This window comes from Lepidochelys kempii, chromosome 18 (genome assembly GCF_965140265.1).
Source record: "Lepidochelys kempii isolate rLepKem1 chromosome 18, rLepKem1.hap2, whole genome shotgun sequence".
In the NCBI taxonomy this organism is placed as follows: Eukaryota; Metazoa; Chordata; order Testudines; family Cheloniidae; genus Lepidochelys; species Lepidochelys kempii.
Genome location: NC_133273.1, coordinates 8,330,084 through 8,356,116, shown reverse-complemented (window position 1 = coordinate 8,356,116; position 26,033 = coordinate 8,330,084). Strand labels below are relative to the sequence as shown.

Below are 26,033 nucleotides of genomic sequence, written 5' to 3'. Positions count from 1 at the left end.
GCGCACTCCCATCTCCCAGGAAGCAGGGGTTTGTGAATTCAGTGCAATGAAATGCAAGGTCCCCCTTTCCCTTCCTGGTGCCCCCCAGCCCTTTACGGCTCAGGCTGGTTATGGGTACAGACCCAGAGCTGTTGGATTTTAAGGGCATGAAAAGCCAATTGCTTTATCCCTTCCCCTACCCAGGAATGTCTTTAAAGTGGCACAGAGAGGAGGTAAAATCCTAGTCACCCCCCACCTGCCACAAAGGGCCTCTTCCTCTACAGTCCATCGGCAGCTCTGGAGGGGTGGACAGGAGACAGCAAGGCAGACACTCAACGTTGCTTCATTGGCATCAGTAGAGTTACACTAATTACCCCAACTGATGACCTGGCCCTTTCCTTCCAGAGAGATTCTGATTTAGCTCAAAGCAGGCTGAAAGGACTCAATAGCCGCAAGTAATCAACAGGCCAACAGTGGCTTCTAAAAGGTCAGGGTACTCCTGAAGGAGGCAGGGAAATGGCCTTGTTAGAGCAGGGTACTGGGAGTTAGGACTCCTGGGTTCTACTCCCACCTCTACCACAGAATCACCACGCCACCTTGGAGCAAGTCACATCACCTTCGTGCCCCGGTTTCCCCATTTGTAAATGGAGCTCGCACCTACCCAGCTCCCAACACTCATGTAAGAGCTCCAAGATCCTTGGATGGGCAGGGCTATGAGAGAAAGGACAGAGCTGACAGAGGCAGGGGAGGAAGTAGATAAGAAAGAGAGGCAAAGACAGCCTGTGGGAAGGCATGAAAGACACCTCTGCTCAGAGCAGAATTCTGGGTGGTTCCATACCGTACTGATCCGAGTCCAGATTTTCACATGGGACGTCATCATAGATCACATCTTCCTCCAGGGCCGGGAACTCAAACCGTGCACCTGGAACGAAAAGCAACACAGGGCAAGCTGTGGAGAAGAACCTGAAACCAGGAGAGAACTCACCATGAGCTTCAGCTACACCCCGCTTTGCCTCGTGGCAGCGTGAGCCAGTGGGTAGGGTACTAGATTGGGAGTCATGACACCTGGGCCCTATGCCTGCCTCAACCACTGACCCGGCAGCCAAGTCACTTCACCTCTGGGACTGTTCTTTCTGCTCTGCCTATTTAGATTGTCAACTCTGGGCTGGGACTCTCTCTCACCGGGTATCTGCACAGGGCCTACCACAAGGGACCTCTTGAGTGCAACAATGAATAGTGGGTCTTGTCTGGAACACCTGATGTTTCAGAGCCAACCTTCAGCGTACTGCTCTCAGTGCCTTTTATGCCGCAGTGGCAAAGCTAGATCCTGGCCCCTCTCTCTGAAGCCTCTGCAGGGAGAGTTCAAAAATCTGTATCTGAGTTTTATGACTTGACCCTGGCTCCTTTCTAAGGAGCAACAGGCCAGGGCTACAAAGTGTGCATCTCAATCCAAAATTAGGGGGCCTTTAGCTCAGGAGACTTGGCCCAGATAAGAGACAAATTGAGGCCAGCTGTGAAATCCAGATCTAGGTCCAAGTGCTGATCTCCAAACACCCAAAATTTGGATCGGTCCTTTGGATCAAACACTTCTCCAATTTCAACCCATCAAGTTCTCAACACCCTATGTATGGCATGGTAACTGCTACACTGAAGTCTAAGTTATTATCCATCATGGTCCCAAACATGCCCAGTCACCTGCCTGACCAAAGGGCTGTTTTAGTGTTTCAACAGAGCCAGGATTTGGGATGGGGAAGCCATGTTTTTCCATCTGTGTGGGGGAGGCGGGAATCCCAGCATTTCCAGGGCACACCGAAGCTGATCGAACAACACACGAGTCTCTTGGAAGGAATCCAGAGTCATTTCCATCCATCCCATCCAGCTCATAGAGGCATCGGAACCCTACCTCGCCGGATGCTCTTCCTTTTCCAGTTGCGGGTCCGAATCCCCGTGGGGGAGCTGCCCACAACGTCCCCATTGCTGACCACCGTCAGGAACCTAGGGCAGGAAGAAGGCTGTGAGTGGTCAGACAAGCAGAATAGCCAGCCAGTTTACGGGGATGGTTGGGGGAGGCTATGCGCTGTCGCTAAAAGCTGAGCAAGTCCAGGTCCACCAACCTGAATAGCAAGGGCCAGTTGTGAGCAAATGCAATGGCCACACCTGAATCGCTTGGTTGCAGACCTGGCTACAGACTGGGATCCTCCACAGCTAAACTGCACCAAGAGGGGGTGACATGCCCAGGCAATTCGCACTAAGACACAATGGGTCTTTGTCCCCTTCCAGTGGCTGGTCCATGTAAAAGGTTAGCAAGTCTCCTACTGCTTCCAGCTCCTAGCATTGCCCCGTAAACTGCAACAATAGAGGCCCACGGCTTTTAGCTCTCAAGGTCCAAGCCCCTGAACAGGGCTGGTTAGACGTGCACCCACCAGGCTTCAGAGCTGACACCCAGCGCTCATGCCATCCAGTTACACTGCAGGTCTCCGTCGTGCCAGTTCCCAGCAGGCCACCCCCACACCACGTCTCTCACATGCCCACTCGCCCGCTGCTTCACTCTCTCGTTCTGGTGTCCTTTTCTTCCCCCTTGGCTGCTTTCAGCCTATTTCCTCTACTCTCCCCGCAAACCTTTCCCGGCACAGGGCATCCCTTCCCCATTCACTGCACTGTGCTCACTACCTCCTCCCCTTGGCTTTCTCTCTCTCTATCATGAATCAGTTCTCTTTTCCCCCCGCACTTCCCTTTTCAAGCTTCTTAGCTCCTTAGGGCTGGAACCTACCTTCCGCCTTGGTTCTTCCCAGTATTATGCTAAAACCTAAAGGCCTTAACACCAGCATGCCTGGTGCTGCAGACAGGTAACGGAGGCTGTCTCAGCCCCAAAGAGCTTGCGAACCAAGTTCCTCTCTTGTGAAGATCCTTCTCCAGACTCAAGCTTTGCTGGTGGCCTCTGACACCAGTCAGGACAAGGGACCAGGATGGGGTCTCAGATACAGCGAGGAACCAGCATGCTCAGATTTCACAACAGCAAGGTTAAAGGCACTGGATTGGCACTCAGAAGAACAAGAGTCACTGCTCAGCTCTGACACGGACTGCCCGCGTGACTGTGGGCTAATCACTTTGTTTCTGTGCCTCAGTTTCCCACCTGTAAAGGGGGGATAATACTTTCTTTCTCTGCCTCTAAACTGCAGGTTCTTAGCAGCAGGGACTGGCTCCCACTATGTCTGTACAGCCCTGGGTACAACACAGCCCTGATTTCAATGGCGGCCCTTAGGCACTACTGTAACCCAAACAAACAGCACCCTCCCCATACCCAGCAGGGCTGGGCAAACAGGTTTGGATAAAGAACCTTCAGCCAAAACTTCAGTCTAACCCTGGAGGTTGGAAGTGCTCCATTAATCGTGTCCCCCTCCGCCCCTTCGTTATTTTTCACATGTGCCGGCTGCAGCGCTGGGCCCCCAGGTGCCGGATGGCAGCAGAAGTACCAAAAGACAGAGAAAAAACCTCCCCCTCGCAAGATTTCCAGTCTAACGTTCCATCCTCTTGGAGATTCACGTAAGCCGCCAAACTGGTGCCAGCACCTCCTCACATCCCCTAAGCCCATCTGCCATCTGAAGCAGGCAACAGCAGGCTGTCCCAGGGATGTCCGCTGATTTGCCAGACAAACCGGGCCCATCATCCAGCACAGAAGGGGTTAAGAATTTTTAAAACTCAATGCAAGAACGGGGGGGCTTCCGTCCGTACTGGAGGGGAGGCAGGTCTGTGCTGGACCTTGAGGAAAGGGGAGGGAGGGCTGGAGTGGGAGTGGGGGAACAGGATGTCTGAGAGCAGCAAGCAAGATCGGCTGTTTCCCAGACAACAGCTGATGGAGTGTCATGGTGACCCCGCAGCCCCCTCCCCGGGGGGCATCCTTGAAGGTTTCTGGCTCTCCCAGCCCTGCAGGATCATGACCTAACTGGGCAGACCCGGCCATGAACTCAGACCTGGGGAGCAGGGGGCTGGGTTATAAAGTCTCCAGACACAAACACATTTGCGCCTTGTGCCCTCTCCCCACGGTATTATCTGAACGACTATTAAAACAGCATCTGGGGCCACTAAATAGTGCACTGAGTTAACATACTCAGCTTCTCCCCAACCCTGCAGGGAAGCCGCAATCCAGGTTCAAATCTCCATCATGGAACTAGTGAAATAAGCAGAGTCTACATACACCCCCTGTCATGCCTTCGCATCAAGGAACATGGCTCACCGCAAGCAGGAGGCATCCAAACCTAACCTGGATGAAGGGCTAGCCTGGACCAGCCCCACATAGCCTGGACTAACACACTAACATCTCCGCTTTAAATCAGAAGGGCGGTGGGTGGACTGTCCCAGCACTAGGCTTAAAGCTCGGACTGACAGCTTGGGCCTGGTTTGATTAAGTACATAAAATGTCAGGGGAAGCGTCCGAGTCACAAGGCCAGGTCTACGCCCTGGCTTGTAGTGGGGGGCGGAACCCACACAGATCTGCAGGGGGCAGACCCACAGCCTCCTACATTGTCCAGATTTCAGAGTAGCAGCCGTGTTAGTCTGTATCCGTAAAAAGAACAGGAGGACTCGTGGCACTTTAGAGACTAACAAATTTATTAGAGCATATGCTTTCGTGAGCTACAGCTCACCGTATGCATCCGATGAAGTGGGCTGGAGCTCACGAAAGCTCATGCTCTAATAAATTTGTTAGTCTCTAAGGTGCCACAAGTCCTCCTGTTCTTTTTACATTGTCCGGTGGCACCAGCAATCCCACTTTCTCGATACGGCTCCTGGCAGCGAATCCAGCCAAGCCAGACTCCTGCGGGAGGAGCCTTTCAGGGCGCAATGCTCCCAGAGTATTTACAGTGACACAAAAACAAGGAGTCCGGTGGCACTTTAAAGACTAACAGATTTATTTGAGCATAAGCTTTCGTACCTACGAAAGCTTATGCTCAAATAAATCTGTTAGTCTTTCAGGTGCCACCGGACTCCTTGTTGTTTTTGTGGATACAAACTAACACGGCTACCCCCTGATACTTGACACCATACAGGGACACAGGCAGCCATTCCTTAGTCCCCTGGCACGCACAATCCAAAAGCTCTTAGGGCAGTGCAGGGAAAGAAAGTTAAAGCTCAGTCCGTCCTGGTCAGCCCAGACCAGCTGTAATGAGTCAAGCCCCATGTTCAGACTCTGGCTGACCTCCTTAGCCAGTTTCCAGGTGAGAAGCCAGCACTTTATCCCCCACCCCCTCCGCACAAACACCTGGCACCTTCCAGTCTTTTGTTCTTGAGCTGGGGTCTTTGCTCATCTTCCCTGCTGATAGGTGGGGAAATCCATCTCCCTGATTGCTAGTGTTCTGGTGATTGGGTTTCCCTTCATCATCTTGGGTTTTCCATTGACACGGGGTGGCTCTCAGACAGTCCTTTTTAATGGCTCATTGAGGCTCAGACAGCTAAGTGACACACACACACACACACCCCTATGTCTCCTAGCTGTCCAGAGAGCAAACCTAGACCTTCCCTCCACCCGCCATGCAAAATATAGGGGAAACTGAGGCACACATCAGCTCCCCACCCCACCCCACAAAAATACCACAGAAAATTCCCACTTCATCACCGCCGATGGCCTGAGCCAAATCTGGGATGGCGTCTCCCTGCCGAGTGGGCTAGGCCTTGCATTCGGCCCTCCAGTCAGGCCTTGTCTCACTTGTCCCCACTTTCCAATCTGTCGGCAAAACAGACCCACCAGGGAGGGTTCCGTTTTCCCCAGTTTTTGGCCCCCTTGCGGGCCCAGCAACACAGTCCCCTATTGGATGCCCTTCCCCTGAACACCAAAGGAGTAAGTCCCTACCCAGCAGTGGCGGGGGGCCTAGCAATGGCTGCCATTACAGCTACCTGGACGGTCAGCACAGGACGGCAGGGTATACACTTTCCCCGCAGCCTCTGCTGCTGCGGCCATCCACTCTCCCGGGAAGGGGCACCTGCCCCCTCACGTACCTTTAGAGAAAAGCCAAGTGTCCTGCTTTCCTCGGGGAAAAGCCTACAACGCATGCCAGCACAGAAATCAGACCCCTCTCTCCGGGCCTGGCAGGGGACCCATCACCGCAGCTCCCGGTTCAATCCTCTGCTGGCATCCAGAGAGCCTTCCCTGCAGCCACATGCCCACCCTCCTCTGCACTGCAGCGTGCACCAGGCCGGGGACACACGCTGGCTGTGCTGACTGGGCGAGATCCCGAGGCAGCCGGCTGACCAATATCGCTGTCTCTTCCCTTTAGCAGGCAGCATCTCCTCCACCCTCATTGCGTCACTCCCTGCTGCCTGCAGCTGCTGCTGGATCCTTGAACAGCGTCAAGCCGACGCCTAGCGCCACCGCCCCGCCTCTTAACCTTCCTCCGCTCACAGCTGCCTTCTAGATGGGCTGAGGACAGCCCGTATTGGCAGGACGAGAGAGAAGAGCCCATTAACTGGATCAGAAGCCCTGTATGTCCGTCAGGAGGCGTGGAGACACCGAGAGCTGTGTGAAAAACAGCGACAGACACCAGGAGCCTGACATGGGAGGAAACAGCATCACGTGGCTACTTAGTGTTAATATTGATTTTAGAATAAACAGGGACTCTGGGGACCTCGCTTCTACTCCCAGCTCCGCCAGTGACCTGCTGAGTGGCCTTGGGCAAGTCCCTTGACCTACATGCCTCTGTTTTCCCCTCTCCGGGTTGTGTCTGTGTTGGATATTTTAACTGCAAGCTCTTCAGTCCAGCAACTGTCTCTCATTATGCATCTGTGCCACACCCAGTGCAACAGGGCCGTGATCTCAGATGGGCCGCTAGATGCTACCATAGCAATAATTTTTAAAGCATGTTTAATAACAACTGTATGTCTTTAATCCTACAGGATCACAGCAAGTTTCCACCATATCAGTGACTACCTGCTGAGCTCCCTTCACGCTCTACTGAAATGCAGCCACCTCTGGGCTGTAGCACACAGCCACGCTAGGCAACAACTTAGAACAAACAAGGGGCGAAGAATAACTTCTCTAGCTGAATCTGCAAGGGAAATTCAGAGAAGCACAATGTACGGAACACAAACGGAAGCAGCTAACCTACTTACCTGCTGCTCCTTTGAGACGATAGAATATTCGTTTTGCTTTTAGAAATGAGACATTTGGGCAAAGAAACAAAATGTAAGAGTCACAACAATAAAAAGCAAATCCAGCATCAGAATACCGCTTATTAAAGCCAGTTCCCTCTGAATGCCATTAGGGGCTCAGGATTAAACCGTTATCTGCCCACCGTAAGTGGAACCAGCCTGCTAATGTGTCTAACTTGCTGTTAGAAATCCCCTTTTTATTATTTTTCTGCTATTCATAAAGGAACTTGTGGTCTGCAAAGCTACATCCACAGCAGGTCATAACTGTCCTTGCATCCCTACAACAGAACCCCCGCTCTGAGCACCCTGAGAGAGCTCAGATCTGAAGCGAACTCTTGCAATTCAGACCCAGCGTGACCAGGGACAGAACTAACATGCTGGGGTAAATAGTCCAAGAGAACAGCCTCCAATCTAACTTGGGTCTGAGCCCACGAGTCACACCTGTATGGCCCCGCAAAGGCTTCCCTCAAAATGCTCATTTCTCCGCTAGCCTCCACCATCAAAACCTCCTGGTCCACCACCCATCCCCACAGGCACTGGGACAGGCATTGCAGCGTGAAAGCACTTGAAACCCAGGTGTTTAATAGCAGGGAGAACTCTGTGAGGGAGTGGTGCCAGGAGAGACCTAGAGGTGGAGGGGAAGGGGAGTTGCTCAGATGACCAGTGGGGAGGCAAACACTGGAATTGAGCTGTCTTCCAACACCAGCAACAAGTCCAGGTTCTGCAGAGAAAAATTCACCGGGCTGACCTCCTTCCCAGCAGCACGACCGGATGGGCAGGCAGATCACTGTGCCACGGTCCCCATGCTCTGGCTGCTGGGGCCTTCCCCAGCTCTTGCAACAGCCCCAAGCTGTCAGGTGACAGAACGTCCCACCCCTGCGTTATTCTAGGCTTTAGCCAGAGTGAAGGCTTCCCTTTCTCCTGCCTGCATCTAGCCAGCCATAGCAAACGGGGTTCTGTGTGCACAGGGCCGCCGGAGTGCCCAACTAAAGCCACCCACGTTCCCACCTTTCAGGCTTCACCTAAATGCACACCTGTGTACATATGACTCAGCTCATTCTCTGCGAACAGGCCATGCAGGGATCCCCACACATGGAGGCTGCTGTAGCACCAGAAGATCAAGGCATGTCAGCGACTTACGTCCAGACCGTATGTGTGAGGGCGTGCTGGCCCGGAGACCAGACAGCTGGGGATTTCGGTGTCTCTGGGCAGGTTTCACAGCCATCAAATTAGGGAACATTTCTCTGGATCCCAGCTATCTCCTCCCAATACTTCTTGGGGTCCAGATGGCAGGAGGAGAAATGCCTTCACAATGCCTCACGTCCATCGGAGGAGCTCAGCTGCTTTGCCGGCTCGGAGCGGTGCTGGGAGGCGACAGGATTCTTATCCCCATTGTACAGATGGGAATCTGAGGCACCACGGTTACGGGCCTACCTTTCAGGGGTGCTGAGCACCCACCACTCCCCTTCAACCAGAGCAGAGAGCTCAGCACTTCTGAAAATTCAGGCTTAAGCGACTGGCCCAAGATCACGCCAGGAACCAAAAGCAGCATGAGCAGGAAGACAACGACAGGTGTCCTGACTCCTTGTCCCTGAACTCCCCTGCCGTGCAAACACATAGGGCCTGATTCACCACTGCCCTGCACCTTTCCCACCCGAGCAAAGCAGGTGTGAAACGCTGCCATTTCTGAGCCAGTAGCATTTTGCTCTGGCGTAAATGACAATGTGAAGTGCGGAGACATGGTAAATTGGGGCCAAGGAAAGAATATATGGGGAGGCATGAAGTCCTCAGTGATTATTGCCTCAAGTGTTCTCCCAGCCCTTCTGCTCTCCCCTGCCTCCCCCCCCCATGTCTCCGAGCGCTCCCATTATTTCTGAGCTACCTCTCTTCCCAACTGCCAGCAATGAGTCCCCTGTCCATTTTCTCAGCACTTCCTGCTTTTCACTGCAGTGGCAGGCTCAAAGGGTAAGGCTGCCCCTGTCCAGGTTTTCCCAGGATGATCCCTTTTTTGAGGTAGCTGCCCTGGGAAATCCGCCAGGACACTCAGCGCGCACAGCCAGTTTTATGGGATCATCCCAGGTTTTTGTACCTCAGGGATGGCAACCCTGCCAATAAGGTGGGGGAGCTGAAACGGCGGCTGCCGGCAGCGCAGGAAGGAAGGACACGACAACTGACATTATCAAAACACCATGAACAAATCCCACAAGCTCTCTGTGTTTAATTAGCTTCATCCTCGTGTCATGCGTTACTTACACGCCGCTGACAATGCAAATATATACCTGGCTCTTAGCACTGGTGGAGGCCACATTCAGGGAAATGGGGCTCTGCTACACACACCCTTCAGCACAGTGTTGGTGGTACCCTTCCCTCTAGTAGCTGGTATACCGCAGGATAATAGCCTACAACTGCTAACCACTAATCGAGTTATTCCTTCAGCTGCAGCAGTAGAGGTCCATGTTAGAGTGCTGAAGTTCCTAAGTTAGAAACCCACTGACAGGGAGCCGTGGGGTCATTACATATGCTCTGAATTGTAGACAAACACGATGCCTGACAGAACAGGGTATTAAGGACTAAAGCTTCACCAAAACTGTCTTTTAATGGGCAGGAAAAAATGGATTTTTGAGTAAACTGAATATTTTGTGAAAAGTATCTGCTTTCTACAGAAATTTTTGATTTTTCATTAAAAAAAAAAAAAAGCCCAAAACCAGAGACTTTTGGCCAAAAAAATGAAATATTTCAAGTCTGAAATGCCACTGAAACATTTCCTGGAAGTTATAGTGCAGATGCCTCCTGCCTTCATTCTCTACGGCCGGCCTTCCCAGATGGACTTCACCTCCCATCATGCACCACAGCCATGGGCACTTCATCCTCTCATCATGAAGTGACGCTGGTGCATCATGGGACATGTAGTCCAAGCAAAGAGGCAAGCCTCTGGAGGATCATGAGAGCATGATGCACCCAAACGACAACTCTCATGAGGCACCGTGGCAGGATTTCCCAATCAAAATTTTTTTAATTTCAGCCAAAATATTTCAGTTAATTTTTTGCCCAAAACTCAAATTTTCCAGTGGGGGCGGGGGGGGGGGGGGGAGGGAGAATCTTACTTTCCAACTAGCTGTACTAAAAGCATTTCCCAAACGATTTGGTTAGGAAACAGGCAAAGGGGAGCCTGAGTTATGTATATTCCACATGCAAAGAGCAAACTGTTCCAGTCTAAATGGATTTATTCTAAACAAGAAAGAACAAAAGTAAAGCATTATGTGTACCCATCTTTCTAAATAAGGTTGTAATCTCCTCCATAACACCAAGAAGCTAACTGTTCCTGTCTCTGTATGGAGTTTAAAATTAAAACATTAACTGTTTGCAATCAGATAGAACCTTCTGCCAGAGGATCTCGAAGTACTTTTTAAAAAGTAGGTCAGAGTGATCCCCATTGTACAGATGGGGAAAGTCAGGCAAGAGCAGGGACGTGACACACAGTGAGCCAGGAATAGGACATGGTCTTCCCTCCCTTCCTTCACTCATAGCCCCATGCTCTCGACCACAGCAAACGAAGACCCTACACCAGAAAATACAGAAGGAACAAGGGCAAATCGCTCCCCAATTCTTCTATAAATATGAATGACATAGGCCAAGACAGAGTGGATCTCAGGCGCAGGCTGCCGGAATGGAAGATGAGAATTGCAGATGGCTCTGGTGCCCCTTTGAACCCATTTCAGCCTTGAAATCTTTGTCGTCATGTGCAAGATGCACTACCCATGCCTTAGGGTACGCCGACACTGCAATTAAACACCCGCGGCCGGCCTGTCAAATTGCGCAGGCTTGTGAGGCTGTCAAATTGCGGTGTAAACACTTGAGGGAGCCCAGACCAGCCTGAGCCCAGCAAGCCTGAGTCAGCTGACTCGGGCCAGCCGTGGGTGTTTAACTGCAGTGTAGACATACCCTTATAGGCGAAGGGGTTAATACATTCTTATTTTACTACACACACACGCCTTTTGCCCCAGTACAATCCAGCTGACCACATTGATGCAAGTCCCCGCATGATTAAAAACTGCATTCCATTCCTGCGTTACCAACCCAGGTCCTGCTGCTCCGCCAGGGATGGGTGAACCCAGCCTAACGGGGGTGAGGACAGAACCTGCGATAGGGGAGGCTCAGACCTGCAGCAGACTCTCCCAGCTGCAAATGCCTCCCTGAGATGGCAGATTTTGCAGCAGAGGTTCAAAATGACACCAGCCCACAGGAGATCAGATAATGGCATGACCCAGCCACCAGGGGAGTAAACACCAGAAATGGGAGGTAGGACGGAGAGAGAAAGAGACAGACACCTTCAGACAGGGGTGCACAATCCACTCCTGGGGTGGATGTAACAGCAGCACCCAGTGGAGATTGGCCTAACACCCTGCTCCCATTGGGTTCGGATGCAGGGGAAAAGTCATACCCCCAAATCACTGGAATCCCAGGTCGAGTCTCTCCTGCCAATTTCTCTGTAGGCTTGGGGCAGCCGGCCCAGAGGTGCAGGGGTCTAAACGCCTGGATTACAACAGACCAGTGGGCTGGGTTTACGCAGCACTAGTGGGGTTCAAACAGCCTTGACAATCTGAGCAGGAGGGGACTGAGGATAAAGGCTGAGTATGCAGCAGGCAGCCAGACCGGCCCCGCCCCAGGCGTGCAGGCCGAAGGGAAAGGGGAGGTTAACACTTGTAAGGAAAGGTGGAGCCCAGCCCGCACACAGGGCATTTCTAAATAGAGCTTACAGGCCATTTCAGGCCCAAATTTAGATTTAGCAAGAAAGCTTCAAGCAGAACATAAAGCCTGTAGAAATTTATCCAGGAACCATATAGTCCAACAGAAAAGTTTAACCAGCAAACACTCCTGTGTTTGCAATGTAAACATTGCAAACAGCACATATTGCAAAACACTATTTCCCTGGCGGGAGGTGAGCTAAGGGACATGGGAGATGAATTTGGGGGTGGGGGTTGCTTTAACATTTGTTGGCAGCTAATATGTATCTCAGAGAATGGAGCAGTTTGCTGTGTTACAGTTGCTGGTTTATTATTATTCAGCTCATGGGACTCTTAGTGTGGGTAAAAGCACCAAGGACAATTTGATGGGCCCTTATCAGCCCCAACAGACATACACGCAAACCGGAAAAGGAAACCGATAGTCTGTTTGCACGCACAGGGTAGATGGCTAAGTGGTTCAGACACTGGGCTGAGGCTCAGTAGAGCTGGGTTCAATTCCTGCTCTGCCACAGACTCCACGTGTGACCCTGGGCAAGTTGCTTAACTTTGCTGGGCCTCAGTTCCCACCTATACAGGGGAGACCCTACTCCTCCCTTTCGGCCTTGCCTATTTACAGTGGAAGCTCTTTGGGGCAGAGACGCTCTTGCTATGCACGTACAGCACCATGGGGCCCTGACCTCAGCTGAGGCCTCTAGCTGCTACCATAATGCTAACAATGAATATTAACAACTTGTCCCAGCCGTACAGAGTGAATGAATGGTGAACAGGCCGTGTAAATGGAGAAGAGTGAAGGAGATTTAAAAACATCTCTGTGCCAATCGCTACAGGGTCTTTGGAGCACAAGACAGGAAGCCCGGAGAGCCTCCACATGGAATGTTTAGCAGCCTTTAAAATGTTTGCTGAGGGATCACTGGAGATGCAGCTAAAGGCCTAGGGAGATGCAGGTGCTAGGGTGGGAGGATTAGGAAGCACAAGGAGCTGCCACCTTGTAAGACTGTGGGGAGAAAGCCCTGAAATATTTATCATAAGGTTCTAGCTGAGTCATAGCACCAAGCACAGACCCAGGTCTCTCCCCACCCTGCACTGCTATCAGAGGGCAAACCATGACCTGCCCCACGAACTTGGTTCAAGAAACAGCCACGCACTCCGAGCAACCCACCTGCCTCCCTTACCTGGCCAGGAATGGTCTACGGAAGCACCTGAAGGCAAAGCTACAGGAGTGATCCATACAGACCCCAGGGCAACCCCCCCCCCAAAGACTGCCGCCGTTCCAAGCTGTGGCTCAAGCCCACAGAGTTTATGCAGATTCAGCACCTTTGGCTGCCTCCCAGCTCACCTGAATTATCCCCTTGGAAGAGGGAGGGGTCGAGCTGTGGGTATGTGAAACAAGCCAGCTATTAGCAGCTGGGGAGAAGGCTGGCTGAGTACCATGTTAACCCCACAGGTGCTGAATTAGGGGACAAGTCAAAGGTGCATGCTGGATACCGTCTTGGTGAGGAAATGGCAGTGCTCCAGAGTACTATTAAGTCTTTGTATTACCATAACACCTAGGAGCCCGAGTCACTGCCCAGCACCCCACCATGCTAGGAGCTGTACAGACAGAGAATAAAAAGACAGGTCCTGCCCCAAACAGCTGACCATTTGTATCTTCACGATCACATCCGGTGTTGGTTCAGATTTAGGCTTGATTCCTGCAGACGGGGGCTATTGATACTGACCCGCTGTCTGAAAAGTGCTTTGAGATCCTCAGCTGAAAGACGCTCTGTAATGTCAGTGCGAAGTACGCCCCTGCACCACCCACTTGTAGGTTCCCCTCACCACCCTGGAGAGACAAGTCACCTGACCTGTAATACTGGTCTTGACAAGCAAGGGATCCACAGATGCAAAATTCAGGACCTGATCCACACTGGGAATACTGCAATCCAAAAACCTCAGGGCTGCTCAGATCTGGAGGTGGGCCGGGGGAATATGTGATTTGTCTCATTGCAGAGGTAGGGGCAGGCTGTCTGGGGACTCTTTTTGTTCTGTGTTTGTACAGCATGATCCCTGGCTGGGGGTCCCAGAGGCTACACATAATAAATAATACTAATTCTGATCCCAATCCAGATTTGGACTCACCCACAAAATCAATACATGGGGGAGGAGGATGTTGGATTTGGGGGATTGGGATGAACTATTGCTGAGTGAGGGTTAAATGCCCAGATAGAGAGGTGAAGAAGGGAATAAAACACCTGCTTCTGAGCCAGTTCAGGTGACCTTGTGGTGAAGGGGCTGTGCTGGGACTCAGGAGAGCTGGGGGCAAATCCCAGCTCTGCCACAGACTCCCAGGGTGGCCCTGGGCCAGTCACTTAGGGCTTGTCTACATGAACAATTAATTCACAGCAGGATGGGGTGTGAATCCACCCTCCCCCAGCCTACCATGGACTAATGTCCCAGTGGACCCTGCTGCCGTGCACTAACTCTTCATCTGTGCGCTTTGATCTTGTCCCCTTTCGAAGAGGATTAGCATGAGGTAGGTGCACATCCCATCTTGCCACGTGTAAGACGATCCCTTGATCTCTCTGTGCCTCAGTTCCCCACTTGTAATAATTCTTCCTCCCTGCCTTTGTCTGTTTGGGCCAGGGACTGTCTCTTGCTATGCATCTGTGCAGCACTCGGGACAACGGGGCCCTGACCTACATCACTCCTGGCTCATAAAGTAATAATCAAATGTATAGCAATAATCCAGTTCTGCTACCATGAGGATGGGTGCAGGATAAGAAGCTGAAGAGAGGTGAATCCCTGGACAATCAGAGCCCTCCCTTTCCCCATGCCCATTACTTCAATCCAGCCCTACAGAGCCTGTGATGTCAATAACACAGTTTACAGCTGCTCGCTGAGCAACTGCTGTGGATTCTTTGGCCCTGACGCAAGGCCTGGAGTTGAGCAACAATCTGACATGTGATCTGACTGCTAAGTGCCAGCCAAGCAAACTGCCCCAGCCCCTCTGCGACAGTAAGCACGGCTCCTCCAGCTAATGCATGAACTCGAAAGCTCAGGGTTCTGGCCTGCCTGCTACAGAGCACTCTGCAGGGTTAATTGCTTTCTATCAGCCTGATTGATGCTGAGGTGGGAGGGAGGACAGGGAAAGTCGGGGGCGTACGGACAGGCCAGCTCTCTGCACTCGTTAGGGCCTATGTCCAGTCCTGCTAAGGCAGGAGGTCCCAAAGGCCAAGTATAACCCCTCAACGCCCTGACAGTGCAGCCCGCAACCACCCTCAACCTGAGAAACTGAAGTGAGGAAGGCACAACGGGGATCAGGGGAGCTGTGCACAGGAAGGGGAGGGAGAAAAGGGACCCCACTCCCCCATCGCCCCAGCAACCCCATCCCCACCCCATGGACCAGACTGCGAGGAGAGCTGGCTCAAGGACTATAGCAGCGAGTGGGACTCCTCTTCTGAGGGGAGATGGGGGTGGAGGGGTAACAGGCCGGGTGAAGGATGCTCCCCAAGGCGACATGCCCTCAGCCACCCTCCTGTCAATTTCACTTGCTCCGCTGGTGGAGGGGGAATCAGGTGGCCACTCTGCTGAGGTTCCAGAACCCAGGCCAAAGCACAGGGCAGGGTCGAAGCAGTGGGCATGTCCCCGCGTTCAGGGGCAGAGGGCTCTCCCTGGGAATTCAAGGCGGAGGCAGAGCCGACAAACGGCACGTCTGGGGGAGGAGGGGGGACTGGGCTCCCACCAACAGCCAGTTCTGTTAGCACTGGAGACGCAAGGCCGTAAATACCACGGTACAGTGATGAACCACTCAGGCTTCGGGCAATCTGCCTGGGTAGCCCTTAGGGTCACAAAGTGGCCAGCCCTTAGGGCCAGGACCGATCCCAACTCCTTATAGACATTCCCTGGGGGCAGAACCCACTTGCTCTTCCGTTCCAAGCAGGGCGTAGGCCCCGGCCCTCTCTGCCATACTCCCTGGACACCGCTCCACTGTGGTTTCAACCCCTTTCAGCTGTTGTAGCTGGCCTAAGTCGGAGCAGCCCGCTGGTTGCTTGAGCCCAGCGCAGAGGGACTGAGCTGCAGGATCAGGGCAGTGCACAGGTGTGAGCTTTAAAGCACTTTTGCACGTACACACAAACACACACACACCAGAACTGCACTGTGTGCCAGTAGCCACAGCCCAGGAGCTGGCTCAAAGTCTTATAGGGAATGCGAGAGGGCTGGATTCATTCATCACTAGACAATACAGACAGGGAGTGAAGAATGAGAGGGGAAAGGAAGGGAGAAAACCACAGACATTTTCCAAGTCCAGGAAGTTGAGATTTCATAACATGCTTTTGGCCAGCAGGGGGTGATACCCTCTGACTGGCCCCAGCCCTTTTGAATGGTAAAAACCGCCCTCCCTAACGGGCGTGCCGGGCAGGCTGGGACCTGTCCTTTGAGCCTCACCTCTGCGTGAAAGGCGAGGGCAGCCGAGTTGCGCGGCAGAAATCCATGGGCTCTGCTTCGGCCACACCTGGCTTTCCCCGAAACCTCCCAGGCCTCACATGCCCTGTAGGCTCAGGCTGCCCTGAAAGCTCCCATTGTGTTCATCAAACCACAGACACAAAGCAAACCCAGTCACTGGGGAGCAGGAGTATCACTTGATAGCCCTGGGATCCTTTTGTGCATCACAGTGAGATCCTGAAGCAGGGGGAAGAGCCGCTGGGGAGGGAGAGGATGACAGCATGTCAGGGAAACTGAGGCACAGAGAGGGGAAGCAATTTTCCAGTCACACAGGGTGAGTCAGTGGCAGAGCCAGGAATAGACCCCAGGACTCCTGACTCCCAGTCTTCAGCGCAAAGCAATAGGCACAATTCCTGCCTGAGGCCCCAATCTGGAAGCACTTACACATGGGCTTAACTTTAAGCACGTGAATCGTCCCATTGGCTGCAGTGGTTAGGTCCCAGGACTGGAACAACAGGGGCTGCTGCCGCATTGACTTCAGTGTGATTACTCACATGCTCAATGTTAAGCAGGTGAGCAAATGTGTGCGGGATCAGGCCCCCACATGTGAGCAAGCAAGGAGGAAAAGGCAAAAGGAGGTGACCAGCAGCTGCATGCCAGACTGGACTTGACTTTACAGTCACTGGAGAGCAAGAGGTAGCATGTAACAAGGTCAGCTTTTGTCTCTCCATTGCCAGAAAAGCATCTTGGGTTCTATTAACTATTTGCATTCTCATCCCCTACCTCGCACCGCTCGGATTCCCCCGTCCGATGTAACCCAACAAGCACCAAAGGGTTTGGGGTGTTTTTTTTAATAAAATCTAGACTCACTTACTCTGTCTGTAGCTTTGTGTCAAGTGGATCTGTCAAAAACAAAAGCAGAAGGAAACTAAGTAGGTATCTTCGAGTACGTTAACCCAAGCACAAGAAGAATCAGAGCTGACAAGACTACAGGAATTGTCCTGCTGGATCACAACACAGGTCCATCCTGCTCAGTTGCCTGTCTCTGAGAGTGGCTTTCATCAGCGACTTCAGAGGAAGGTGCAGGAAACCAAGTAGTGGACAATTAAGGACAACTTGGTCTTAGAAGAAGTTTCTTCCTGACCTCCATTAAGTAGGTGCTTGCTTATGCCCTGAAGCATGACGGTTTATATCAGCCTGTCTGGTTTACAAGCAGAACATACCCTCCATGCTGGACCTATATTAGCAGCAGCAAGAAGATCCCACTCACGCTGGCTTCTTTTTCAAGCATTCTTTGACGGGCTCAATTAGTGCCAAGCGAGTTTCAAGGAGACTGTTAAAATCTCACCCCAAGTTTGGGTGAATGAGCATTCTGTTCCACTGAAATTGACAGTCCCTGAACCGGCTCTCAGGAAAGGCTTGGTCTTTGGCCAGCATGTATGCCCTACAGTAGGATCTCTCAGGAATGAGACTGGGGAACAAAAATGTTTCCCCTCATACGCTAAACAGAATTTGAGGGCAATGGTCAAGTTCCATGACTTGAATAGCAGGAGGCAAGTGGGGGAGGCTTCGAGTCAGGATTGAGGGACACTGGCAAGGATGTGGGGAGAGACCAGGCCTGGAATAGTGGGGGAGGGGAGTGGCTGGTTCGGATCGAGGGGCATCGGCAGAGCTGGGTAAGAGCCAAAAACTGCAAGCAGTAGAAGTGCAAACCAGGGCGGCCCTGATCCTCTATTGCCCGGCACTTTGTTAGTCATTTACACCCCTGCAAAGGGATCGCGGACAGGGTGTCAATCCGTGCCAGCTCAGGAGGGTAGCTTGTGAAACTCACTTTGCACTGGGGTAAGTGACTGCCAGCGGGGCAGGGCAACACAAATCCAGAACCTGGTTCTCACTCATTCCTTCTGCAGCTCTTTAATGGGGCCATGGGGCTGAGCATGGCCCATTGCAACCCCGAGTCTTGCAAAGACCCCTTAGAGAGGCTGGGAATGAAGCCCTGCTTACCAGCGCTGGTGCTCGATCCAGAGTCGGTCTGCTGAGCCTGCCCTGCAGGGGGCGCTCCATCCTTCTCCTGCTGGGCTGACGAATGGGGCTCAGCAACACTTCCTGGTCTACGCCTCCGGGGCGGGGCCCGCAGGACCCCTCCGATGCTGGGTTCGGTGCTAGCACTGTTGACTGCTAGAGTGGAATCCTCTTCCTCCCCTTCGCTGTCGTCGAAATCAAACGCTTCCCCTAGCTCCTCCTCCCCCTCGGTCGAGGTCTCCAGGGCCCCCTGCACTAGCCCACCTCCTGCCAGAAGATGCAACAATTAAGTGGATCAATGGACTTTGGATGTGGGGGGAAGGAAAACATGATAACTCTAGGTAGGACCCTTTTTCCCTCAGACCCCCAGTGCAGCGTGGTCTATGTAGTCAATTTGCTACTGCTTTCATACCCATGCTAACGGTGTGGCTCTGTCCCCCTCCACTGGCCATACCGGGTATTACAGGTTTATAAATCTGCTACTATCTCCATGCTAATAATATCACGAGCCCTATCCATCAGTAGATTGCAAAGTGCTTTACAAAGGAGGTCAGTATCTTTATCCCCATTTTATAGATAGGGAAACCGAGGCAGAAAAAGAAGAAGAGACTTGCCCAAAGTCACCCAGCAGCAGAGCTGGGAATAAAACCCAGATCTTCTAAGTCCCAGTCTAGTGCTCTGTCCACTACGCTACGCTATCTCCCTTAGACCTCACCCTCTAGCTCCTGCATTCAGACGTTCAACCCCTGCAGATGACCCAGCCAGAAGCATCATCTCTCCTCGTCAAAGTCTCAAGCAACTGGTTATTTTGTTCCTCCTGTGGACCAGGGAAAGCTCCTTTGGGTATCTCCAGCAGGACTGGGATCCCCCCTTCCTCCCTCCATTATAGCACCCAAATGATCATCCTGGTTTCAATCAGAGATTCCCCCCAAACACTCCTGCTGCAGTACAGCCACCAGTCACTAGCAGCGAGGAGAGGTGAGTTCCCACTCAGGTGAGTTCACCTGTACTGAGTGCAACGGGTGTCACACCCTGCCCCTAAACGCTTTCCCCTGGAGCATCCTAGTGCAATGGAAACAGAACCACAGCAATGTGTCTTCTCCGGCACAGCTCAGCCTAGCAGAGGAATGGGGTGAGCAATGCTACAATCACATACCCTGGCATTTTGCCCTCGTGGTTAGGACACTGGACTGGAACTCAGGAGACCTGGGTTCTATTCCTGCCATGGGCCTACTGAGCAAATCACTTCCCCTCTCTGTGCCTCAGTTTCCCCATATGTAAAATGGGGATAATGATCCTGGCCTCCTTGATAAAGGGCTTTGAGATCTGCCAATGGGAAGCACTAGATAAGAGAATGAATCGTTATTATTACTGGAGACATGAGCTTAAATCCAGGAGAAGTCACAGGTAAAATAAGTGTGTTGGTCAGTGAACCTAGTTCCTAGAGGGCATTTGACAAATCTTAAATTCATTGTGCAACCTAACAAGAGCAGCTGGGTGCTCAGCACAGTCCAGGACGGAGGGGTCTGCAGGACAAGACTGAAGTGCGTTGGCAGAGCTGTCAGTTAGGGCCCAGGTCTGGGGCAGCCATGGGTGCATCTGGTCAGGAGTGAACTGCATTGGTCAGGCGGTTTGGTGACCCAAGCCTGGTCCCTGGAACTGCAGGGAGTGCTGAAGGTTACAACAGATGCGCATTGGCAGAGCTCTGTGTGTGAGTGTGTGTGTGTGTGAATGCCCACGCTTGTCAGGACTGAGGTACACTGATAGTTTTATTTGGGGGACCAGGACTGGAACAGCAGTGTGAACTGCACACCAGAGTGGCTAGAATCAGAGTAGCAGGGGGTGCAGTGTGTCTGGAGTGAGGCGCACTGGCAGAGTTGTAAGGGGGCGGTCCCAGGACTGGAATAGCAGGGGGTGCAGTGGGTCAGGAGAGAGCTGCATTAACTGAGTGACATGGGATTGGAGGAAAATTCAGCTGAAGGTGCGTGTCCACTCTCAGCAGGGAAGCCGGCCCAGCATTGCCCGGGTTAGGGTCCTCATAGCAGGAGGAGAAAGGGGGGAAATTCAGTTTTTAAAAACCCCAGCAGCAGCATCTCCCCCCTCTTATTTCCCTTGCACCCCCTGTCCGTGACCGGGAGCTCCAAGGGCATTTTAGAACATTTCTCTAAATGCCCGAGCAACCGGCGGTATGTAATCTCAATCTGCTCCTGATCTAGCATGCAGAGTGGCCGGGAGCCAAGATGTTAGTGATTAATTTTATGGACTAAACACAGCCACCCGCAAGCCTGCTCAGAGACAGACCTGGCTTCTCCTTGCCTGGCTGAGAAGGGGAACAACCCCTGGCCTGCAATGGGGCCGTGCTAATCCAGGAAGGCAGCAGCAGACCTGCAGAAGGCTGCTTGTCCCCTGGGACTGGGAGGCACGTTCTGCTGCTAAGACGTTTTTTTCAGGAGAGCCTGTCTCAGAACTGCTTTCCAGCACTTCCCCTGCTGAGGTATTAGCCGGCCAGCTGCCCCCTCGGCCTACGTCACTGCATCCTCTCCGACGCTCCTCTCCCTCCTCTCTCACTCCCTCTGCCCCTCTCCCACCTCTTCCGTCCTCTGCCTCTCGCACTGACCAGTTGGAAGCCAGCATTACTGCTGAACTGGCAAAGACCAGGCCAGGGCATATGCGTGGGGGGCAGGACCAGAAGAAACACAGGGATCAACTGATTCTGGGGGACAACCAATGGAAAAACAGGAGGGGGAGTGAAGGTCAGGGTTTAGAATAAAAAATTCTCTTTGGAGGGTCCCTGTCCTGTGCTCCAAACCCCCCTCTAGTGATCGGCACTTAGACGTTTTTAAATCTCCTTCACTCTTCTCTGTTTATACTGCCTCTTTACCAGTCTTGCACTCTGCGTGGCTTGAACAAATTATTAATTTTCATTGTTAGCATTATAGAAACAGCTAGAGGCCTCAGCTCCATGTTGCTGTACACACATACAAGAAACAGTCTCTGCCCCCACAGAGCCACTCTAAACAGCCACGGCCAAGAGAGAGGAAGGATTAGGATCTCCATTGTACAGGTGGGAACGGAGGCCCAGCAAGGTTAAGTGACTTGCCCAGGGTCATACATGGAGTCTGTGGCAGAGCAGGACCTGAACACAGATCTATTGAGTCCCAGCCCAGTGGCCTGGCCACTCTGCCATCCACCCTCTGCCTAGAGCTTTATACAGGGTGCCTCTGAGAAACTGTGTGCCTGGTAAATTCTTCAGCTCAGAGCAGGGCAGCTGGAGAGCCAGCCCAGCTCGGTTACATATGGCCAGTGAGTTCCCCTCAGCTCAAGGCCTCAGGAGGTGGTGCAGTTTTCTGTGCAAGGAAAGATGGCTTAATGGTTAAGGCTGTAGCTCGGGACTCAGGGCTTAACTGACAGCTCTGCCACAGACTCTCCATGTGACCTTGGGCAAGTCGCTTACTCACACTGGGCCTCAGTTCCCAGCTGTCAAATGGAGATAAAATCTCACTTTGCCCTTGAGCTTATCTGTCTGTATCCACCTGCTGTCTCTTGTCGGATACTTCGCTTGTCGGCTGTTTGGGACAGGGTCTGTCTTTTTGTTCTGTGTTTGTAACACAATAGGGGCCTGGTCTGAGACTGGGGCTCCTCGGCACTATGATCATACAAATAATAAATAATAATAATTACAACAACATCCTTCCTTAGTCGGACTGTTTTCTGCCTTGTCCACATATACAATAAGCTGTTCAGGGCAGAGGCTGTCTCTCACTCTGGGTGTGGGCAGTGCCCAGCGAAATGGGGTCCTGATCTCAGCCGAGGCCTTTATGCGCTGCTGGAATAGAAATCGTATTTATCCCATTGCTTCTTCCTTCTCCAGCATCACCCTTTGCAGTCTCCTTGTGTCTCAGAGCTCTGTGGGGGAAGGACGGGCTGCTGCATGGACTGACTGCAGCCTCTGGGACTGGCCCAGGCTTGGTTCCTCTTGGCCGGCCAGCTCTGGTTTGTAGGCAGGGTGTGTACAGCACAGACCAGACTGTACCAAAGCAGACAGGAAATTGGTCTGAGTGGCTACAGATCCAAAGCTGGGGGAGTGACCATAAGGAGCAGGCTTCAAAACTGGGGTTCGGGGTGAGCTCCAGCCACTAGAAGATGATCCAGTGGTTAGGCCACTAGCGTGAGACTTGAAAGACCTGGGTTTAACTCCCCGCTCTGCCATAAGCTCCCTATATGACCGTAGCAAGTCATTTAGCTTCTCTGTGCCTCGGTTTCCCATCTGTAAAACAAACCCTGCATGTTGAGCAATCCAGCCACTCATTCTGGTGTCTACGCAGGAGCTGAGCTCCTCTGAAAATGTGGCCCCCTAACGCTCAGAGGACTGGAGTTTGTACAGTGATCTCTGCGGGGACGTCTTCGGTACAGTGTTAACCCGGGGGATGGACGCGCGGGCTGCCCCAGCTCAGGTCTGAGTGACCACGCCGCAAAGCTACACTGGCATGGCTCTCCTCAGGTGAGGCACTAGGCCTTGGGGGGGTCATGTCCCCCGGCTCTAGGCACTGCAGCGTCTGTCCTTCTGGGCATGGGCGGGGGGAATTGCGGGGAGGGTGCAGAGATGCGCTCAGGGTGACTCTGCAGTTCCTCCTGTAGATTCAATCTCACAGGGCTTCCTGGCTCTTCTAATACCTAGCAAGATCTCCCTGACCGTCAAGTGCCTGCCTGGCACCGTGTCTCGTCATTTTCCCTGTGCCACGCGGGTGGAAAACGAGCGTGAGCAAGCTGCAGGTTCCAACCTGGCCAGGGTTTACATGCGAGCTGCAGGGCAGGACAGGTTCAGACCCCGTGACTTTTCTGCCGCCCCCCACCACACGCGTTAAACCGGGCACCACAGCCCTACATCGCCTTGGCCTGCCCTTTGCAAAGAGTGTCACACACAAGGGTGCAGTGGAAGGGACAGGATTGCGGACCTCCGATGTGGGTCAGTTGGGGATTACAGTTGCATGGGGCCGGGACCTGCCTGAGCCTCCGAGTTCTGTTAGGAGCGAATGACATCCCGTCGCCGGGCGATGGGTTGCCTGGTAGGTCTCGGAGGGCGCTGAAAGCCCCACATCCCGAGGGACTGCTGTGCATTACAAAAGCCTCGATGCCGAAGAGAAACCGAGGCTGCCCGGCACGAGCCGCTCCGCATGCCCATCTGTGGCTGTTATTTATGGCTGGGATTGCAGAGGCCCCTAGAGGTGCCGATCGGGGCCCCTTGTGCCAGGCGCTGCACACATACATAGCACAAAGCCAGCCCTGGCCCCAGGAGCTCACAGAGCGAGGGCACCGGGCTAGATCTGTTTCTTTTTCAAATGATTCATACAAATTCTTGAAGGCAAAGAGCTGGGTTTACATTACCTACTGCAGGGTTTGGGGGCGGGTTGGAGGAAGCCATTTCTCTAGGAATCCTGACGTCTTGCCCTGCACCTTCCTGGCTGCTTTCCTGGGGACACAAAGAGAGGAAATCAAGTCAGAAGAGAAACCCCAACGTGTCTGTCTATTCCTGGGAGTGGGGAATAAAGCATTAGAACTCCCTGCCCTTCTCTAGCACCTTACAGCTCACGGGAGTCTGCTCCTATTTAATTATGGCTTACCACGCCCTGTGGGTAGGGGTTACACCTCTGATAGAAGGGGGAAAAGGCCCCTGGAGATGAGCTTCCTAATTTTCAGAGGTGCTGAACAACTCGAGCCAGGAGTGACTTGCTCCAGGTCACACAACTAGTAAATGGTAGGGCCAGGTATAAGGTAGGACCCAGGGGTTGCCCTGACTTAGTGGTGGCAGAACCTGGAACAGAACCCAGGCCTCCCCCACCAATTCCCTCCTTTACCCACTGGACAACGCTGCCTTGCAGGCACTTTGCGGTTTCAGACGAGGCAGTATTTCCTGGGGGGAGGCGGAGTAGGAGCCCAAAGCAGCAAGAAGGGTTAGAACTCCAGCCGCTCCGGGATGTAGCGAAACCTGCTGGCAACAATGTCGCTGGTATCCAGTGGGGAAGGAGAGCCCAGACAGAGAAGCATCCTGTGCCCGCACTTAGAGCTGATTAAATGCAAAGACAGGCACTGGCAGAATGCCCAACATTTTCCTTCCCTATTAGGGAGAAATGCCCAGCTATAACTCACTGGCTTTTTTTCCGGTTCTGTCTGGACTTGCCATGGGTGCAGCCATTCAGCAGTTCCTGGCTGCCACGGGAAACATGCTCCCTAACCTGCAGGCTATCAGACACCTCAAGCTGACACCCCCGCAAACCGGAGCAAAACACACAGCTGTATTTCTGTCTCGGGTGTCTTTTGCCCTGGGGGTTTCATTCCCCAATGCTAGCAGCCGCCGTTTGCCCAGGTGCAGCTAATCCCGGTCTGCCGCAGGGCTGAGTGCGACCAGATCAAACAGCAGCCGCGGCTGTTTGCACAGTGGGTGGACTCTGGCCAATCCCCAGGACCTCAGTTCCAAAGGGCAGGCGAGGGGTAGAGCCGGGCAGCAAACAAGCCAGAGGTTTGAAAGCAGAGCAGGCCCCAAGCCACTAAGTTTGGGGCGGATCCAAACGTCCCCCAAATTTGGAGGGAGCTTGGATGCAGGGGGGCTGGCTTGGCCTCTTAGGGTATGTCTACATTGCAATTAAAAACTTGCAGCTGGCCAGTGCCAGCTGCTGGGCTTGTGGGGCATGGGCTGTGGGGTTGTTTATTTGCGGCGTGCACTGGGACTGCAGCCCCAGCCCTGCGACCGCAGCCCCAGCCCTGCGACCCTCCCAGCTCGCAGGGTCCAGCCTGAGCCCAAACGTCTACCCTGCAATTCAACAGCCCCTTCACCGGAGCCCCACCCCTGAGCCTGAGTCAGCTGGCATGAGCCATCCACGGGTTTTCAATTGCAGTGTTAACGTACCCTGACAGAGATGGGGCCCACCGCAGATCAAGGGTGAGACTTCCCCAGGCTTCCACAGGCAAACAGACAAGGGAGAGAGGCCAATGCAAGCAGCTTAGATCCACTTCTGAACTAAACTGGGGGAGGAATTATCTATTAGCAAGTCTCATTTCCCACCGGAGGAGGGAACACCTGTCTAACCCGCTGGCATCCGGAGGCTGGCAGAGTCGAAAGGGCACCAGCCAGCTGCATCAGGTGTGTCCTTTACAACAGACACGGAAGGAGCGCAGCCCTGCCTGGGATTAGCCAGGCAAGAGTCAACTGGCTCATTTCCTCTTGGAGAGCGCTGTCCACCCAAGTTCCCTTTTAACCCAGATCTGTCCCGGCCAGAAAGTCTCCTTTGAAGAGCGCAGATCTGTGTGCGGTGCCAAGAATGCGCTGGGGGTCGGGCCTAGAACGCGCTGGGGGTCGGGCCTGGCACTGCTCAGCCAGGGAGGCCACCCCACCCTCCAGCAGCAGCTTGGTTAGAAAGCTATGGGGAAGGTGCACTGGCAGGGCTGGGGGAGATGCTCAGGGCTAGGATGGCACAGGCCAGGACTCGGGAGCCTAGGAAGAAAGGCTGCAGGCTCCAAGCGCCAGGAAGAGGATTGCAAGCAGGGAATGACACGGCTGCAGAGCGGTCGGAGGACGTGTGGACAGGAAGGGCAGGGAGAGGAAGGAGCTCACCACCATGAAAGGGGCCACCACTGGGACAGCGGGAGGGCTGTGGGGCAGGGAATGAGTGAACGGTCAGGGATGCTTATCCTCCATGGTGCTGAGCCCTCAAACCCCACTGATCTTAA

The 26,033-nt window shown here is 53.2% G+C and overlaps 1 protein-coding gene across 10 annotated transcripts in view; it reads right to left on the bottom strand.

Moving 5' to 3' along the window:
* ARHGEF10L (Rho guanine nucleotide exchange factor 10 like) overlaps nucleotides 1–26,033 on the bottom strand; it is a 191,178-nt gene that overhangs the window by 98,708 nt on the left and 66,437 nt on the right. For 9 of the 10 annotated variants that reach the window (XM_073316338.1, XM_073316330.1, XM_073316328.1 and 6 more), the window contains 5 exons: nucleotides 23,694–23,778; nucleotides 18,291–18,575; nucleotides 17,161–17,188; nucleotides 1,883–1,974; nucleotides 818–901 (listed from right to left, as the gene is read on the bottom strand). In XM_073316338.1, the coding sequence (XP_073172439.1) occupies nucleotides 818–901; nucleotides 1,883–1,974; nucleotides 17,161–17,188; nucleotides 18,291–18,575; nucleotides 23,694–23,730 (526 nt within the window). In that variant the 5' untranslated portion in view covers nucleotides 23,731–23,778. Of the gene's footprint in view, nucleotides 1–817; nucleotides 902–1,882; nucleotides 1,975–17,160; nucleotides 17,189–18,290; nucleotides 18,576–23,693; nucleotides 23,779–24,455; nucleotides 24,596–26,033 lie in introns of those variants that run through there. The other variant, XM_073316332.1, reaches the window with a different exon arrangement.